Source organism: Manis pentadactyla, chromosome 17, assembly GCF_030020395.1.
Source record: "Manis pentadactyla isolate mManPen7 chromosome 17, mManPen7.hap1, whole genome shotgun sequence".
NCBI classification, from domain to species: Eukaryota; Metazoa; Chordata; class Mammalia; order Pholidota; family Manidae; genus Manis; species Manis pentadactyla.
Window position 1 is genome coordinate 63,325,732 of NC_080035.1, and position 20,682 is coordinate 63,346,413.

At 42.6% G+C, this 20,682-nt stretch overlaps 1 protein-coding gene across 6 annotated transcripts in view; it reads left to right on the plus strand.

The window, feature by feature from the left end:
* The window catches only part of MYO16 (myosin XVI), a 570,453-nt gene that overhangs the window by 409,177 nt on the left and 140,594 nt on the right, over positions 1-20,682 (plus strand). For all 6 annotated transcript variants that reach the window (XM_036893691.2, XM_057494602.1, XM_057494601.1 and 3 more), the window contains exons 22-24: positions 1,720-1,872; positions 4,932-5,132; positions 19,726-19,801. In XM_036893691.2, the coding sequence (XP_036749586.2) occupies positions 1,720-1,872; positions 4,932-5,132; positions 19,726-19,801 (430 nt within the window). The remainder of the gene's footprint in view (positions 1-1,719; positions 1,873-4,931; positions 5,133-19,725; positions 19,802-20,682) is intronic.

Genomic DNA, 20,682 nt, shown 5'->3' on the forward strand with positions numbered 1-20,682 from the left:
TGTCTCAGGGCAAATGCACTCTGTGTTCTGACTGGTGCCCTGTACACTGATGTGTTTGTTTCTTCCCTGAAAAAAATTTCTCTCTGAAACTTCTTTGTGTCCTTAGAATCCTGATTACTCCCATCCTCCTAAATAGCTGGATCTGTAAGAAAATGGCCCTTGGCATCTTTGTGCATGTGATTCTTAGTTTATCAGTAGCCACACCCGATGGGCAGGTGCTGGTGGCATGTGGAGAACTGAAGCGTTGCCCGTGTTGGCCATTCGAGATGGTGGCTTGGCTCCCTGATGGAGAGCTGGGCCGCACGGTCTGCCCCTGCATGCCCCGGCGTGAAGCCATGAGCTCCCAGCAGAGGGACAGGAGTTGCCCCGCCTCAGGAGGTGTTGGCATGATGATACCTGACTTGCAGAAGAATCTGGGTGGAACTCATCCAATCTTGTGTGATTTAAAAAGGCTTCGGCATTTTCTTTATGTAACTTCGGCACATCTCACATGAAACATTATCCTTGATGTTGTTCCCTTTGCAAATAGGATTATGATTTATACTAGGTGTTATGTTTTATATAAATCAATTGTCTTTGTCTTCTGAAGTCTAAGTATTTCTAGGTGATTTGGGGGTGTTACTTAGTCACATAATGGTTAGGGTACAGGTGATCCGTGAGGCTGAATGAGCTCGTGCGGCAATAGGCAGAGACCCAGAGGGCTTGGGGCCCGGGCTGAGCCTGGACCACTCCAGTCGGAGCCAGGGAGGGACGCAGAGGAGTACCAGTGGTGTAGGAGGCCAGGAAGGCGCAATGTCCTAGAGGAGAGACAGCAGAGGAGCTTCACAGGGAAGCAGAGGGATCGGCTGCCAAGTGTCGTGGGAGGTCAAGGGGCATGGACACAGAAGATTGAACATTGTATTCAGACATGCACACAGCGCCAGTGACTTCCGCCAAGCATTCTGGTGGAGCGCTTTGTATTGTGGGCAATACAGTCTGGTGGGCAGTTTGTATTGGCATGGTTTCAACAGTGGGAGGAGGGAAATTTGAGGTTTCTTTGCTATAAAAGACAGCAGAAAAGTAGGAGAGTAGCCTAGAAGGGAAGTATGGCTTCATTTTGGTTAGATTTGAGTTATTTTAAGATAATTTTTGAGATTCAGAAACTAAAACTTTAAAACTGAGAAATAACACCTTTGCTTCCTGGTGGGAGTATCCAGTGGAGAGAGAAAAATTGACAGTTGGAGGCATTTATCAGAAAAAGTATTTTCTGATAAATAGTTCCTGCAATGAAATGCTTAAACTAGTTATTCTTTCAAAATGAAACCCTGTATTTTCTTGCCCTTCATGGATTTACAAGGGAAACGAGGAGGCCAGAGTGTTTCTCCTTTCTCTGGTGTTACACGGTACACCCAGCTTTATCTTGCTTGTTAACTGCAGAACAAATGTAATTTCCCTTTGGAAATTTTTTTTAATATTCAAATATATTTTAGACCCTAAATTTGTAAGTTCATGTTGTAATTAGATTTCTCATTGTCTAAATTTAGATAAGTAGACCACACGACATCCACAGTATCAAGTGAAACTCTGACTTCTCAGGCAGTACTACAATGCTTCCGTCTCAAGACACTAATTGGTGTTGAACTTTTTGAGCCAGTATTTCACCAATATAAAACTGTCATGGAACGAGAGAATCTGCGTGGCCATATTATCTTATGAATTGTTTTCTTTTTCCCATAATAGCTTTGTGTCAACATGACCAATGAGAAGATGCACCACTATATCAATGAAGTGCTTTTTCTGCAGGAGCAAACAGAATGTGTACAAGAGGGAGTTACCATGGAAACAGCTTATTCTCCTGGTAACCAGACTGGAGTTTTGGATTTTTTTTTCCAGGTACTCATATAACATAATTAGATATTTTACAGGATGTGTGCATTTAAATACACTGGAGACAAAGAATTTGCTTTCAAGGGGCCCAATTTTGTAGGTATCTTTATATATGAGATTCTTCAATGTATTTATAATCTTTCAAAGTCAACTGAGAAACACAAGTCACCTTTTTCTGAAGCACTGTATGGAGGATTACCAATTCTATTAATGGACAAGAAAAAAATCATTTTGTTATAAAAATATTCAGCATTGGTTATGTTGCTAAAACTCTACTTTTGGCATAGTTACAAATGTCCAGTGCACAAAATTAGTATTTTATAAAATAATAATAAGACTCACAAGATCATAAATTCAACTGAATTCCTTTAATTTATATTCAAAGTTTCTAAGTTTAAATATGGAAAAAATCTGCAGAATATATATATGCCTCCACACACGTATACATAATATACATGTAATCTTAGGAAATTGACAGATGTTTATACTTATCTTTATTATTTCTACCTTACAATGCAAGAATCTTGCCTCAATATCTGTATCATATAAAACAAAAGTCTATCATACAAACAGCAATTCCTACCTAATGGTATAGGGAGACATTATAGAGACTTACCAGCAGTAAAAACACTTGCACAATATTTAACTCGTATCCAGTTATTGGAGAGCACAGGATATAATTTTCTACCTTTTATTTATATAAAAGTAGACTTATACATGACTTTATTTAATGCATTTTCCTAATATGTAAAATATTCTCATTCCTGCTACCAACTTGTCAACATTCTTTTTTTAATTACAATAGAAGCCCTTTTCCTCCAGAAACTCCTCCCTCATCATGACACATATAGTATATAATTGTCTATTTAAGGTTAAAAAAGTCTTCAAACTGACAGCAGTGTTCCCCAAGTGTATATGGGAACCTCAGACACCCGCCACCACCCTCCTTCTTGCTCGCGGCTCTATCCTTGAATGCTGAACCATGACGATCAGCAGAAGGCAGTTCTTTCTTTTTGGGAATCATCCTTGAAATTTCATCTTTGGGATGATTATTTCCATAGGAGGAACTCTCATCAGTATGAGTTGGAAATGAGACATTTCTGCTACTACTTCTCCTTGATACATATACAAATGAAAGGACCTACTACATACAGGCTAAAACTTGCATTTTTACATGTAAATGTGTAGGTTTGTATATCAGGCCAGCATACAAAACACAAAACATGTTTATTGTTTTCTTTCTAGCACCCATAATCTTTCACTGCTTACAAACATTTGTAATTTTTGCATAGGCCATATTTGTATTTCAGTGCACAGGTATTTGTCTTTTATCCATGAAGGGAGGGGTCAGCTCACACCAAGTGTCTGGCATGTTTTGTTGCACACTCAGGCTTTGATGCTTTTTGTTGTCAAGGTGAAACTGCATATAATAACCTTTCACATACAGTAGAACAATTCAGTCTCTCCTTGGCCTTCACTTCTGGGAGTAGAGAAGGCCATTAATCCTTTCTGATATGTCCCCATGTTCTCTTTTCTTCTTCAGACATTTCAGCAAGTGTTCAAAATCTGTAAGTTTGATTATCACCATTTTTTCGTGGCTTTATATCAAATATCCAAAAGACATAGGCATAGGATTTAAAAATTTTCTTCCAGCTTCCTTTTCAAAAAAAAAAAAACAGCAGAACTTCTTGTATTGGTAACAAAAGTCTCCCAAGGCATTACTGGCCTACGGATTCGCTGAGGTGGGTGAACTTGCTTTGCCAGCCTTCCCAGGTCCTTTCTTGTGCCGCTCTCCCCCGCAGGGCTCTTTTCCTTCCTATGAGGCTCTCTGGCTGCTCATTCTGGAGATGGAAAATGAGCTGTCAAATGTCTGCAAACGGGCCCTTCTGGAGTGTGAGCCCCCTGGGCACAGGGCCTTCCCAGGGCTGCACTTTCAACCTTTCTAACCTGTGGGTGGCGCTGGAAGGGTGCCAGCTGCCGCAGCCCTCCGACAGCTGTGTGCCCTCTGTGGGCCTCCTTGGCTATGCACAGAAGACCCCCAAAGGCGTAAAACAGTGACGTTACTTCAGATCCAAAGAAGGGACTTTCTCTTGGTCAAGCAGGGGGCATTATAAAAGGCCTGTGGTGGTATGTTTGGGGACCCCAGGCCAAAATACAAACTGAAATTGCTGTTGGGTCAATGTGGGTCTCTTCCCTTTGGAGAAGAATTATTTGTATGTTACTCACACTTCCGGAAGCACACTGAGCTGATGGGAAGAAGTCAGACACAGGACAGAATATGTGCCACCTCATTTTAAAAGGTAGATGTGACATGTTCACAGAAAAACTTTCTGAGGGAAGAGAAGATAAACAGCACAGAAGTGGGTGAAATGTTACTCGACCGATGCGTGATGTGGGCAGACGGTGCTCTGTCATGAGGGAAGGAAATGTCTGAGGTTGAAAGTTCTTTCAAGCAGCATTTTCCTCTGTGGGAGATGAATTTTCAATGGTTGCTTTCATCTGACTTTAGCTTCCTTGGCAACTAGTCTTGTAATTTGAATTTTACAAGTTATAGCTTCAAACTTAATTTTTTTCTAGGCTTACATATTGGGACACCATGGAGTCACTTCTAGTTCCAGCTAAGTGGAATTTTGCTGCAAGTTTTATAACTTAACATCACTGTAGGTTTTGTTTTTCCATAAGTTACTTGTCTCACAATAAGTATGAAGTGTTTGGTATGAGTTTATAGGTCAAGGAAAATCACAACTCTCCTTAGCCAGAAATTTTTTCTCAGAGACGTGAATAAACTTTTTAATAACTCCAATGTCATTAGGACATTAAAACACACTCTTTCACTTATTTATTTATTCCTCTATTCAATAAATACTAGTAAGGGCCTAAGTTACGTCAGAGTTTTGCTAAGTGGTGGGAATACAACAGTGAGCAAAAATAGATGTGCATTGGAAGTGAAGTCCAGTTTTTGGTGCTTATATTAGCATAATGAAAATGTAAATGACCGTGCATGAATAACAACAAAAATATGAAATGATACTAGAAAGAAAATACTCCATCTTCTTAACTTCCAGAAGCCATCTGGATTTCTCTCTCTATTGGATGAAGAAAGTCAAATGATTTGGTCAGTGGAACCAAATCTTCCCCCGAAGCTACAAAGTCTCCTAGAATCCTCAAACACAAATGCAGTGTATTCCCCCGTGAAGGATGGCAACGGGAACGTCGCCCCCAGAGACCAAGGCACAGCATTCACTATTATGCACTTTGCGGGCAGGGTAAGTTCAAAGAACTATATGATTTATCATATGTGCTCATGACCCAAAGGTCTAATGGGCAAGCTCCAAAGTTTTTGATAACTTAGCGTTTATTATTTTGTTGAATGAAAGTTGGGTGAATAACCCACCACATTTTACTTATCTCAGCTGTTTTAACCTGATAAGGACTCCACATCTTCAGAGTGCAGGGGTGAAGCATGCAATATGATGCTTCTCACACATGCCCAGAACTACAATCTCATATGAGCAAAAGGCCCCCTGGGTTAATACAAAGAGGTCTGCTCTGAGCTTTCGGATCTTTTCAGAATCCAAATCTTGGGCATCTGACTTTACTTACCCTCAATATAGTTTTTAGTATTAAATTATTTTTCTTAAGGTATGTCAGCCTAGGAAAAGAAAGCTATTCTCAGCTCTCTCTTGAGTCCCCAACGAGCTTTGTAAACATGCTTCTTTCTCAAAACCTTTAAGGACCTCCTCTCCTCTGTCTAAACAATTCCACACTCCATAGGCCAAGCCAGTTTCAGGCTTCTCCGAGCTGTTACCGGTAGTTTTTCCCATGACTTTGCTGTCACAGTACCCCGTACACAGTACCTCGTACAAAACCTCCATTCTGGTCATTTTCTCCAACCCACTCACTATTTCCTGCAGTCCACTTCTTTACCTAGGAGTTCATGGAAGCTCTCCTAAGTTGGTATTCCTGACCCACCTTATAATCTGTTGTTTTGTGTCTTGGAGGTGTACTAGATATTCAATAAATGCCAGTTGCAACTGAGTGGGACCAAGCTTCAGAATAATATTTTGTTTGCTAATTATTTTATATTTGCTTTTAAAAATTATTCTGCAAGAATTTGATAAACTTTCGTTTTCAATTGTTTTAAGAAAATTTAGGGAAAGACAATGACTAGTGTGCATGGATATAATTATTCACTGAGTTCTGATAGCAATAAAGCAAAGCAGAGGAAGCAAATTGATTAGTTGCCAGAGGGCCAAAACCCCATGGAATCATGAATTTTCCTATAAAAGCACCTTTATATTTTAAGCAGGATTTTCCATAATTGGAGTCAATTTTGTGGTTTTATAAAAATCTTTCATTTCAGTGAGATGTACTAATGAGTCTTAGCCCAAGGACTCCCTAAGGACCCATTCACATGTTACAGTATAGATTATATGTAATTTGTGGCAGTATGTCAAGCCATATGCCATTCTCATCAATGTAGCTACATACACTTGGATTCTGAGCTATTGCATTTTTAAGAAAAACATCATATTCTGCATTTTATAAATCAAAAGATGTAGCAAAGAGCTCATTGGTTTAAAATCAGCATGCAGGGTCTATTTTGGGCAGTAGGAATGAACATTCCTGAATAGTTCTTTGATGATGTTGTCGATCCCAAGGGAAAGCTGGGTGACTTTGGACTCCTGGGTTGTTTGTACCCTCTCCTCTGGCCTGGAGGGACTGGAGTCTCTCTCAGATCACCACTTGCTCCCCGTGACTGGTTTGCCTGGCTTTGTTGGTGAAAACTGACATCTCATAGGATGAATGATCATCCCTGCTGGCGATGATACTGACATCCAGGTCCCACCAGGATGGATCTGCCCAGCTCACGTTCTGCCCTGATTACGAGACCTGCCGTGCTTCTAAATCTTGTTTGGAGCAGAGGCCCTTAGATCCTTTTAAAAATGTTTAAGCAATGTTATTTGAATTAGAGCCGAAGGTCTTCCCTAAATACATTTGAATTTTTCATTAGTCATAGGAGGCTGATGTATTTCCAATCTCCATGAGAGAAATATTTAAAGTAAATGGAAAGAGGCTGTGCATGAAATATTAACAGGGTCTCATTAGTGAGCGTGAATCTGAATTAGAGAAGGCTGCGTTGTTGTGATTTGTTTTAGCAAATTTTAACTTATAGATGGGATTGGCTGTTTTAGGAATTGCTCTTAAAGTTCTGGTGATTTAAATGATGGATATGCATTAAATCCAGAAGTGTGTCAAATTTTATTGGCTTTTAAAATTAAGAATCTCAAAGGAAAGAAGAATTATGATTTGGCAAAAGACACTGCACTGGCTCTTAGGAAAGTTGAATTTCCATTAAGGTGATTCTGAACTAACTGTGATAGGAAATATTATTTTGACGTCCCTAAATTTTAATGTGAGTAAAGGGAATAGGTTAGGAGATAGTAAAGCAATAATATAGGTCAAAATTAACAGCTATAAAATATATGATACATATTTAACCTTTGTTGTCTGCTCATAAAGTCTTTGAAAATTGTATATTGTGGTGGTTTAATTTAACATGAAGTGATTCTCTTTGGATCTCAGATCAGTATCCCGTTGCATGGCTGGCCCGGATGGTTTATGCAAATCAAGTTGGCAGTATTACTCTGGCCTAAGGTGCTGGGTCTGCGTGTCAGCCCCTTCCCTCTCCAAACCCTTCTACTGCAGTGGGCTCAGCGGTGGCCTCCAAAAAGATACAGCCACAGGCTCTTCCCTAAAATCAGTGAAGGGGATCTTATTGGCTTAAAGGGTCTCTGCTTATGCAATTAGGTTCAGCATCTTGAGATGAGATCCTCCTGTATTATCTCCTGATGATGACCACTGGCCTGAAAAGAGTGGGACAGAGAGATTTGAGAGAGAAGAGGAGGCCTTGTGGCCCAGGAGGCAGAGACAGCAAAGATGCAGCCCCAGGCCAAGGAGCTCTTGGGGCCCTGCAAGTGGAAAGAGGCGGGAAGGAGCGTCCCCTACGGCTCCGGCAGCACAGGGATGCCAGATTCCCTAGTACTGGCCTCCTGAGCTGTGAGAGAATACGGTTCTGTTGCTTAGAGCCATCCAGTTCGGGGTTGTTAGAGCAGCCCTCAGGCATGAGTACACGTGTACACTGGTTCAACATTACAGGTTAGGAGTAAGTACTTTTAACTCATAACATTATAGAAGTTCTTCACTGCACTTAATTCATTGGAAAGTGATCTCTGTATTTCTCCATCTCGGTTTTTGCTCATGTGTTTTTTCACTGGGAGGGCCTCTTTCCTCTTTCTTTCCAAATCCTATCCATCTTCTCAAGGGTAGAGTTCTTAGCCTCATCCAGATTCCACCAATCTCCCTCTTCCCTGATCAGTAATGAGGCCTGATGCTTGTGTAGCATCTTCCAATTTACAGAGCACTACTGAGACATTTTCACCTGAAATTAGCCCATGTATAAATGTTACTAGGTAAGTTTTCCAGTTAAGTAAGCCTTGGTGAAGTTTAGGGATTCACCCAAGATTCTTCAGCCATGAAGGAGTGTCTTGGGGCTGCTATAACAAAGCCCCATGCACTGGGCCGCTTAAAACAGCAGAACTTTATTCTCTCACTGTTCTGGAGGCTAGGATACAAAATCAAGTATCAGCTTTCCTAAAGCAGAGCCAGAGAAGTCTCTCCTGAGCCACTTTCCTAGCTTCTGGTGGTTAGTAGTCAGCAATTGACATTCCTTGGCTTGTAGATACACCACCTGTATCTCCACCTCTGTCTTCCTGTGGCCTCTCCCTCATGTCTATGTGTCCCCTCCTCATGTTCCTTTAAGGACATCACTTATTGGATTGAGGGCCCACCCTATCCAGTATGACCTCACCTTAACTAATTGCATCTGAGATCTTATTTCCAAATAAGGTCACACTCTGTGGTTCTGGGTGGACATGGTTTCTGGAGGTGTGCTGTTCAGCTCACTGCAGGCTGGCAGGTCACCATACCAGATGTCTTTTCTCTAAGTCCTGTGTGTGTTTTTTTCTCCACCATGGTGTTTAGTGTGATTATTTAGTGTAAGTAATCTACAGTGATTAGTGTCTCAAGTCACAGGATCTGTGAGGTATAGGAAAGTCCTGGCCCACACTGGGGGTCCACTGTTATGACTTTGAGAAGGACAGTGGCCCTCAGTGGACACACCCATGCAATTTGTAATTAAGGGGAATATAATTATGAATCTCATAAACTTGTTTTGAAGATTAAGTGATAGCCAAGCAATAAATGCAAGAATGATTATTTTGAGATGTTGCGTCAAATATGTGAGTCATATTTCCACAACAATAGCTGAAGGTCTTTTGATGCAGGAATACCACTGTATTTAGCAAAATCTTGACCTTATCAGTCACAGATACAAAGACCAGAAAATATTCCAGAGACTATCTAATCAACTGGTTATCTTTTCAGACAAGAATATTCAGGGTCCAATTGACTTGCTCAAATGGAGTTGGTGGTAAAATGTCCTTAATTAGTTACAAATACACATTTGTTAATTCTTATAAATGTGCTCACATTGTATAAAGTAATGTTTTATAAGTCATGCTAGAATATTTATTTTTATTTATCATAATGTTATTCACATCATGTCAGCTGGTAGGGAACATGTAACCTCGAAAGTTATAGAGTGATATTTTCTTCACTTGAAAGATTTCAGTGAAACATTAAGTACAGAAAATTGAGATTTTTCTCCATCTACAGAAACTAATATTAAAAGAGAAAACATTTAGGTAGATGTTTTAATTTATGTTAATGTGACATTCCATTTTTCACCAAATAGGTTATTTTTGTGATGAATAGCTCTACCTTGATTAAAGAGAATTTTTGTAAGAAGTTATGTTTTTTACCACGTAGCTTTATGACTGATATTTTAATCGAGCATACAGGTGTGTGAAATTTTACTGCCAGATTTTCAGAGATCCTTTCAATATTATTTCCCTTAAGAAAAATTAAAGCATTCTCTGCAATTTATGTACTACATATTCTGAGGTGTAATTTTGTGACAGAATGAGAATGTGTAGCCCCTTTATGTATTGTGCTTGTCGACGTGTGTTTTTGCAAGTGGATTTTGATTTGTTTCATCAGGATTCCTCTTCCACTGCCCTAAACCAACCCCCAGGGAGACTGCGATCCCAGACCTTGGACTCGATCCTATTACCCATGTCTCTTACCTCCACAGGCCTTTACAGGCACCATATTACTAAAACATTACTATAGAGGTGACATGGGAAAAGAATGTTACTCGTTTGTGGACAGTCTATCAAATACTTTTCTTCCTTCTCTTTGCAAAGGATCTGCCCCATTGTTGAATTAACTAAGCTTGTGATTTATTGGGTTAGATTTACAGTTATTCAGATCTCCGATCTTACCTCCTTGATACTGCAGGAGATTCTAGGTGACACGCGGATGAAAGCCCACCTCTTCGCCCTCAGCCGTATTTACATAATGTAGGCAGGGGAAGTCTCGGCCTGTTCAGTTTCCCAGCTCCACATGGGTCAGGAACACCTTATAGCCTGTCAACTGGCCTTCACCCCAGAGATTTGTGGGAGACACCGTGTGCCCAAGAAGACTCTGAGAGTGAACCTTTAAATCAGAAGTAAAAGGAGATGGACTAATCAATAGGAGGACTTCAATTTATTTCTCTTTCTTTTCTCCAGGCAGAATCCCCAGACGTAACAATGAAATCTGTCTAGTCTATGGCACACTGATACCATTAAAGTTGCTTGACAGCAATATTTTGACACATGCAGAAAAAGCTTAATTTACATCTGTATTTGTTCACTTCCTGGGCATACTGTTAGAAAAACAAAAATTAACTCTGTCAGGTTCCTTGCCCTCTGTTGCTTGTATCAATTTCACCTTTGGTATAAATTTGTTGTAGGAGACTTGATAAATGTTCCCTCACCCAGGGTTTTATTAGGAAGAGAAAATACAGGATGTCATTTAGGAAATTTTACTTTTTCTTCAATGATTTAATGGATTCTGTTAACTTCATGGGCTGATAACCTTATAAATAATGAACTTTAGGTTTCTTAGAATATTGATATCTTATTGTCAGTTAATTGGGTTTTTTTTTCTTAAAAAGAACCAATCAGGTGTATTCATAAATTTTAGTTATGGCATTTGCAAGGCAGTATCTAGATCCAGAGTCTAGATATCTAGCTAAGGACTCTTACCAGTAATACTGCGTGCTGCTAATAACTTTCTTTGTTCATCAGTATTTATCGACTTAAAGTGAATGAGAATGAAAGCAAGTAAAACTATTAGATAGAATCACTTAATAGAAAAGTAAAAAATAGAAGCCACTGCTTGTAAATATTGATGTTACAGAGACATCAGTTTACCACTACATGTGGAATTAAGACTCTCCTCAGCAAACCTCAGGTAGAAAGCTGAAACCAGGCATGAAAAATTATCAGACGCATTTATATGTTCCTAAAAATGATCTTTCATTTCTTGTACTAAAATCTGTTCTTTGCATACATTCTGATGTGATCTATTGTATTCAAGAGTCTATCTCAGAAGTTTTGCATTTTTATCACCTGTTAATCTCCATCACCTCTTTTCTAGGGATTATGTTCCGCATTGGGTACATAACACGGTGGAGAAAGGGATTCTGAATTGGACTGATAAGTGAATTTGCTTCCACTCTGCAAATACTGATGTTTCCCGGGACAGTAATCTCTGTCTCGTCCTAGGAGTTACCTCCTCTCTTGATTCAGTTTCATGAATGGGAGGCCCCTGGATCTGCAGTCCAGCTCTTTCTCTGTGGGCTTTCTACCTGCCTGCATGCCTCCTGTGTAATAGCTCTGCTTGCGTGGCACTTCCTACCCAACGGCTCCAGAGGCAAACTAAGAGAAATTCTTAGCACTTTCCACACATTTCCTCTCAACTCACTTCAAAAAAGCAAATGAATAGATAAAATTGATTTTCCTATTTGTCCCACTTTTCAACTCATGGGAAAATCAGAAACCCAATTAATTACCAAATAATCCCTTTTCCGCCCGTCCCCGGGTTCAGGTGGCCACTGCTCTGCGGGCCGGCCCCCGGGGCTCCTGACACCAGCTGACGGATAAGCACTCATCCGCAATGAAGGACCCGAGCGTGCTTTCACTTAAAGGGGTAGCAACGGCCTCTGTTTCATTTATCTTGTTCTCTGGTGACACTGTTAAAAGTTAAATGTGATTATTCTTATTCAGCTTGTTAATAATAGTCCTACACTGGCGATCTGATGGCTGGTCTCTGTATCACTTGCTCATAAACCATTTAAACATCTCTACCTCCAAGCGGATCTCCTGGGTGGAAGAAAGACTTTGCCTTCTCTTTTGAAAGCCAGACCTTCCAGATCATCGTAACACTATTATCGTTCTTCATGTACTTGGTAGCTGAACAGACAAAACTTGGGGAACGTCACCAGGATTCAGGTTCGGTCTGGGCTCACACTGCTTTTTAAAATGCAGTCAGTAGGGATAGTCCTTTCCCCATAGTCAGATAAAACCCAGGCAGCCCCAAACACCTTCCTGCGCACCCCCCCAACCCCCCTACCCACAACAGAAATTCCTGTTTTGCTTTCACTGGTACTCACAGACTCAATTCAGTAACGAAGAATCTCTAGTCCTATGTTATAATCAGAACTACAACTGTAACTGAAAGTCAGGGCCCCTCATGCCTCGGCCACAGAGGAGGCCTTGTCTGGAGGCCTGCGGCGTCCTGTTTTCTTTCTGTAATTGTGCCGATCGTCTTGTGTCGCCATAGGGCTGCACGCACACCACGCCTTTCGGCGTCTGTGGCTACCTCTCACTCGGCCGCTTTCACGCGTCCCTGAGACGCTCCCCCAGGAAACTGATGTCCTTTGCATGACCTGGGGGTGCTGATTCCTGCGGCTCCTGCTCCCCCCGTGGCCTCAGTTTCTGATGTTTATCCACCCTGGGCTCCATCATTCCAGCACCCAACACGTGCCCATGGCTGGGGCATAACACAGCCCTGGTTTGTGGGTCACATGAGGAATCTCACCAAGTCCTTTGTGGGCATCAGAGGAAGCACCCTGTGTCTGTGCTCCCCACTCTCCACTCTGAGGGGCTGACACAGACCAGCTCATCCCCTGCAGCAGGGGCCCTGCCATATCTGCCTCTATGCTTCTTAGTGGGGTCAGATGCCAGGTCACAGTGTCTCCCTAACTAGTGGGACAGTATCAAGATGTAAGGGGGTCCCACGGGGCCTCCTCTCTCTTGGCTTAGAAGACAGAGAAAGGGACCATGTAAAAGTACTTATGGGCATATATGTGAGCAACATGCAGAGGTCCCCACTGTGCACCCCAGCTGGGGGGAGAGCAATAGGTCCAGAGATCCTGAGACATAGACAGAGATGCCACATACAGTAGATATGTAAACACGTGTGCACACACACATCCACACATATAAATGAAATGCCAATACTGCCAGAAACTCATGTAAGTTATAAATTATCCATGCTGTAATCTGGGATATCCTGAAATGCCTAAATTGTCATTGAGGGGGGCTTCGATAGAAGACTTTAGCTTTTAGCATTTCAACTACATGGAAATGTAGATTTCCATACAGGAATATACCGATCATGTGAAAACCTAATTAGCAAATTGGTCACTCCTTAAACATTGTCTTACCAGGTGCAGGGCGCACGCTGTGGAGGGCCATCTCCTGCGGACATAGGGCTTTACATGTACACGTGGGCATTCTCTCAGGTGAGCGTCAGAGCAAAGGGAACAGGAGGCACGGGTAGTCTAAGCAGTGAATCTCTAAGTGATACCATGAGAGGCTCTCCTACGAACAGGACACCGTGGTCTGGCCACACAGTCCTCCCAGAATGAGCGGCTCATCTCCCTTTGTCTGCCTCCCTCCGCCAGCCCTCACTCCCTGCCTCAGGAGTAGACAAAGCATACAGTTGGGAATGGTGGAGGTTGGCCAGCATCCACAGTGGAAGAGAAACTGCACCAAATGTTCAGAGAAGAAAGGAGTACAGGGAACCGGTTCCCAGGAAAGGTTAAGGAATACGCAGGGGACCTTGAGGTGAGCCAGAGACCCAGACGTGCTCCTAGTCGGGTAGCTGAGGCTAGAGAAGGTCCTGCTGGGCCTGGGGGCTGAGGGCAGCCGGCGGAAGCAGGACTGGGGCAGCCTCCCCCAGGGAACTGGGCCATGAAAAGTGGGTGTCGGCTGGGACTGGAGCCAGGGAGGGGGCGTTGCATCCGCCGGGGAGGAAGAGCATTCCGAGGTTCCAGCCTCCAGACTTCCGCCGGTGCCTTCCCTGCAGCCCGGCTGGGGGGGCTGCGTCAGGGCGCCGCGGGCAGGCAAGGGCAGAGATGCCTGGGAGGGCGGATGGGACGAACGGGAAGGGCACCGCACTCCCAGTGTGTGGCAGAGGCCCAGCCTTTGGTGAAGTGTGTTCATGGGAAAAATAGATTTGATAGATGTTAGGTAGGTTAAGTATTGACCATCTCTGGGAAAAGGAATTAGAAGTGATTTCTGTTTTATTATTTTTATTATCTTCCAAATTTTATAAATGCACACACATTATATTCTATAAAACATTTGTGAACTATAAAAGATTATAAAAAGATGAGTCTTGGCTGTTTTCCTTGACTTTTTCCCAAATGTAGTCTTTTAACACTGATAATGTCCTCAATCAGATGAAGATTCTATTTATCAACCTTTGCTATTAGCCACATTAAAGGCAGTTTGGAAATCTAATCAGATGATATCCATTCATGCCCATTTGCTGTGTCCATATATAGTTTGTTCCCATCCCTTAAAATAACCTTTTTTTATTGACTGGATGTGCTAGTAAAATCAGTCAGCTTTAGGGTGAACTGGCCCCAGGTCAGTGCTAAGCTGAATAAATAAGAAATCAAGGTTCAAAGAGACTTCTGCCTCACACTCCCAGCTCCTCATCGGAGTCTAGGTCCCCTAAGTGATTTTTAGGGCAATAGGTAGAAACTAGAATGAGACCTCTTCATAACCCTTGGTCCAGGACTCTTTGTACCTCTGCATCCTTTTATTCATTTTATTTCCCCCAAACTCCCAGCACTGTGTATCACTTACACCAAGTACCACAATAATCAGGGTCCTTTGAAAAATACTGGGTTCTATCGCTATAATCTTAGATGAAAGTATTTGAAAATTATTTCTTATCGCTTTTTACAAAATGCCAGCTCTCCTAAGGAAAAGAATTAGCCTTGATGTAATTCTAGTGTAGGCTCATTTTCAACCTAGCAGCAATCTGAAAGTATGCCCGAAACTGCTCTAATAGCTGTTCTGTATCCAAAAGGTGCAGGCAACACTGACCCACTGCGAGCCCTGTCCCTGGGCTCCTTGTGCCCTGCCAGAACCACACAGGACAGAGTCCGCAGGACATCCTGGGGCACCAGCACTGGGAGCTGTCATTTTCATGCCTCATTGTGCACCAGCACCCATGGGGAGCAGGTTTAAAATGCAGGTTCCTTGGCTCCAGGCCTGTAAACAGTGACTGAAGAGGTCTGGGTGAGGTTTAACATACGGGCATGATTATTAAGCACCAGAGAATGTTCTACAGGCAATCTGTGAGGCACATGTCCAGAAATGCTGACAGTATTAGGCACAGAGCAGGTGCTCCATTTAGCCCCCATTCTGCAACTTCGCACTGCTTCCTACTGTGTGCCGGGCCCCCCAGAGAAGGGCTGAGACCGCAGACAGGAGGGGCCCCCTCAGCCCCTGGCAGGCCTCACTCACCTCCTCTTCAGCGACATGCCTAAGCCAGCGGCTCCTGCCCTCAGTTCCAGGAATTAACCAGCGGTGGCGGGCAGAGCTGTCTGCCTGGCGCGTTCACCTTTGGACCTCCATTTCCTTGGTGATGAGTCGAACATGAGCTTGACGGCCTTCAGTTGGGAAGATAATGCATGTGGCTTGGCACTTTCTAACTTTTTTGTGAGCCCAGAAAATGAGTTGTCTGGATGAATTGTGATTTGCAGCCATGGTGAAAATGCTTTACTCCCTTTTGCACAGAGCAGAGCTAACATCATGTATCACTCCCTAGTTTATATTGCACCCTACCTTCATCTTCCACAGTGCAACACTTGGCTGTGTATTGCTAACTGCTGAAACATAAGCAAAATGTTAAATTTCCTTTGGAGTCATTTTATTGAACAGAATCATTCCAAAGGAAATCACTGAATACATGACAGTTTCCTTGAAGATTTGTATGGAGCTGTATGCACATAAATTTCTCTATTATATGCATGAGGGATGCTGTCACTTATTAGCATGAATCCTATCTTCCAGTCCTTAAGAGGAAATAAAAAGTCTGAGCTCCAGTTCTGTAAAGGTAGAAGAAAATGAAAGCTTTTCACCCGGCCTCTCTCTTCTGTGGCTTTCATAGTTCTCTCCTTCATCCCCAGATAAGAAACGAGCGAGAAAAGGAGGGTAGGACTGTAAGCAGAACAGCTGTCCCGAGTGGCCTCAGATGGGCTCTAACCCCCACTTCCTGCTGCCCCTGCAGTTCCCGTATGTCCCTCCTGAGTGGCACTGCTGAGGGGACAGACCTTTGTCTCCTCCCTGGCATGTTAGAGTCACAAGGCTCCTGGGGACTTCTAGGGTAGATGAGTTTCTCCTTGGTGTTCTACCTTCTTAGAAATTTATCCATCCGTTTAACGCGGCTTTGAGGCTCACCTCCCTCTGAATTGCCTGGGAACCCCTTGGTGGTTCCTTGGTGCCCTAAGTTACATAATGTCTGCGGTTTCCTTTCTCTGCAGAGTTCTTGCCTCTTCTGCCTCCTGGAGGCCATTGCTCTGGGTGAGGGCCAGATGCTGGGGTGGACGTGGCTCCCCAGCTTAATGAGCTCACCCTCCAGGGAGACGTGCTTTATTCAGAAGCACTTCCTTCATATCATGATAAGTGAATTATGACTGATGAAAGTGTAGGTGGAGGATGAGTCTCCTTTTGGCTGGGCAGCAGGGATGCCTGCTCTCACCACTGCGGCTGAACATCGTGCTGGTGGTTCCAGCGAGCGCGATAAAAGGCAGACCTACCAGAAAGGAAGAACTAAACCTGCCCCTGTTCACACGGGACATGATGGTCCATTTGTAAAATTATTATTGAGGACATTATCATGGGTAAAAGACCAAATCTGGAATCAGGTTATATTTTATCTTTAAAGTGAAAAAAAGAAAAACATACCTCGCATATGTGTGGGCATATCTGTGAGTTTTGTGTGTATGTCTATGAAAGTTGTGTGTGTGCATTTCTCAGCTCTGTCCGCTGGAACTCCTAGAGAGACGGACTAGCCCAATAGTCACGTGCCGGTGTGCGGCTCTGGGTCCAGATGGTAGGCCCTGATTTCAGTTTCCCCCAAAAATATGCAAAAGGCTCCTTGAAGAAACACTTGATTCCAGATATGGGACGAGAAGAAAAAAGAAACATTATTTGGAACTGTGTTAACAGTCCACTAATGCCAATTTTATGTAACACCTTCTCAGTTATTTGCGTTGTATTAATTTTGATAAAATAACTAAGCTATTTCAGATGGCATCTAACACTTGAGCTGTCAACTCAAATCCTATCAATATCATGGTCATCCATCTCTTATGAGGGGGTCAGAAGCTCCCAGATTTGTAGCGTCCTTGCAGAACATCAGTTAACACATGAAGGGAAACTTAGAGAGTTAAAGTAGTTGCTCACTATCACATCAGTAACTAAAATCCCATCCTTTGAGGTTCATTAATTTTATAGAAAATTAAACTTTTGCTGAGTTCTGTTTCCCACAAGCATCAAACTGCCCCTACTGAGCACCTGCCCTTGTATATGTGGGCTAACTATGTTTTCCTAGATAACTGAGCCAGTCGGAGCCTCCAGCTGGGAAGTTTTAAACTGTTGTTTTAATGGACACTTGTAGTTTTTTCCCTAAGTATCCAAGTATTATCAGGTGTCATTCATGAGGACTTCCCAAAGTACATGATCTCCTGATAATGAAAGACTCAACAGCATAATCTTAAATAAAACAGAAAATAAGGAAGTGCAGGGGTGTGTGTGTGTGTGTGTGTGTGTGCATGTGAGTGCGCTCATGCCCACGTTTAATTCAGAGTCATCAGATTCCCGTGAAAAGAATAGGGTGCACTGCAGACTGGGGCCATCGGAGGAGGACCCCACTCTCTAGGATAGCGCTGGGACAGTAAATGACTTGTTGACACCCACGTGGACCCTTAGAAGGACGGGCTCTGGCTTCTCTCCCCAGGTCTCCCTCCCCGGGTCCCCTTCTTATGGGAAGGCCTAGGGAAACCAAACCTTCAGATCAAAGTTTCTCAGCTGCAGCACTACGGACATTCGGGCCTTGTAGTTCTCCTCTGTGGAGCTGCCCTCTGCACTGCACGATGCTCAGTGGCATTCCTGTCCACTCACCTCCTCAGGCATGACACACACAAGGGTCTCCAGGCACCGCGAGCATCCTCTGGGGTCACCATCAGTCCTGGTTGATGACCACTGCCCTAGACTCTATAAAATAGTTCATATTCAGCAATGTGTAATAGGTAACATATTTTATAGCTCACATTTTAGTATTGGTAAGCCACGTTCTAGCAAGCCATATAATTAGGCGATGATTCAGGAATGTCTGAGAATTGTTTAGTGTTTCTGGCATTGCCTCCTAGCTCCACCAGTCTTCTGATCCAAATTCATAATGGAAAATCTGGGGATTTAGAGGATGTCTCAGGGCCTCTGCATCATTTCGGCCCTTGGAGCAGCTAAGAATTAAAACTCAGTAAAGTGTTTTTGTAAGGGTGACAGGCGCACGGACTCAAATTTGAAAGTCATTTAGGAAGTGAGGCCACTGGAACCATGTGGCCTTTTTCTGGATTCTTCTCGCTAGCCACATGGCCTCTTTCAAGCGGATTCTTTGTGTAGTCCCCTCGTGCTGCCAATGAGAAGTCCCCTCTGGATTGTCCAGTTAAATTTCCCGAGGGAGTAGGGTGATTCTCACCTTTATTGGTCTAATCACCCTCTTGGGTGATGCAGCATGAAGAGGCATCCCTAGTCAGCTCCTTCCCCTGGCCCAGACCTGGTCCACCCAGGGCAGAGGACAGCCTATGACACGCAGCCACAGTGCTGTCGCCAGGATGTTTCCACACGCAGCAGAGGCGATCACAAGCTGACAGTGCTCAATCTTACGGGTGATCTGATTTCTCAGGGCCATGTTGAGAGTTCACACTTAGCTGGGACAGCGGGGACAGTGAGCCAGGTTTCTCTGCAGACATCAAGTCTCCCAGGCCAGATGGGAGCACCAGTGAAACCAGACAATAAAGCCATTTAGATGCATTTGTAAGTCAGCTGGGGTGAAGCAGTTGCTCTTCAAATAATCCAGGATTAATCGTTTCACATTTTCTTCATTTTAAAGTCTTCAGAGTAACTGCTTAAAGGATCCAAAAAGATCCTCTCTCCACAGAAACCATTGAACGTCTCCAACAGAGCACACCTGCTTCCCAAGATGTCAAGGAGTCGCTCTACCTGGTTCAGTGGGCTTTCTGAGCAAATCAGAGTCCGTAAAACTAAAGGGGGCTCCATGAATGTGAGTCACCCCCGTGTCCCTTAAACTCACCATCAGAGGAGCTTTGCAAAGAGGACAGGAAAGGTGCCCCTTGTTCCGTGTGCAGAGTGGGAGCGTGCAGATGAGCACTTTGAACTTGCATGTAATGTGAACTCTGTGACCTGAAGACACTGGTCTAATTAATAATTTAAGACTTCTGTGGAGTCAAATATTTCTTTGAAAGAAATTATTTTTGTGGTCATGCTTAATCATTAGTAATTATGCTATTTTCTGTTATTATAGGTAATGTACGAAACTGCTGGTGCTACTGAAAAAAATAAAGACTCCCTTTCACAGAATCTTCTATTTGTAATGAAAAGTAAGTTTATCCCCCTATAGTTGAAATGCCACACATTCCTTATTTCTCTGTCTCTGAACGTTTTTGTATAAAATATGCCACCAGCTAAAGGATAATGGAAATATCTTTTGCACTCTAATACCCAGAATAATAAGGAATGGATCTTGCAACACTATACATTGGTTACAATTTAATTCAGAGTCTACTAGAAACCATAATTTAACTAAGCTTTTAGCAGATAGAAATATAAAACACCTTTACCACTCTAGTGATATGAATATAAAAAGGTTCTTTTGTGAAGACTAATGAAGATGAATAAAGCTTCCAAAGTTATTTAGGCCTCAGCAGGGTGAATTTCATCTCCTAAGATTACTGTGGAGCACACCTACGGGTGGTATTTTATTCTTATATGCTTTCAGTTACAAAGGATCCATGCTTGCAAAGTAGAGGGAACATATAAATTTACATATATACACATACATGCATATATGTATATATCAGTATAAATTTACAGGCTCCTTATCTTAGTGAATCTTAGTACTTTGTATACACACATTTAAAATTTTATACTATATGTAAAACTATATACTAATATACAGTATAATTATAGATATATATGTCTTCATATATTTGTCTAGTAATTATTTTCTTCGTGGCATTGTTCAGTGATTCTCATTTTCCTAGTAACCTTTTTAGTGAATTAGAATGTATCATCCTTTGTGCTCTAAGTTGTTCTAAATGAGAATGAGTCGTTTTTATCTTTCCTGGGAAGAAAGGCACGTGACAGCCTTTCATGAAATAGTTGCATGCCTCGGAGCTGGAAATAAGACATCGTATCGTTTCTGGTCTGAGGAGCATGTTGGCCTTGAATCAAGCAGCAGTTGCCGTGTGTTGTTTCTCAT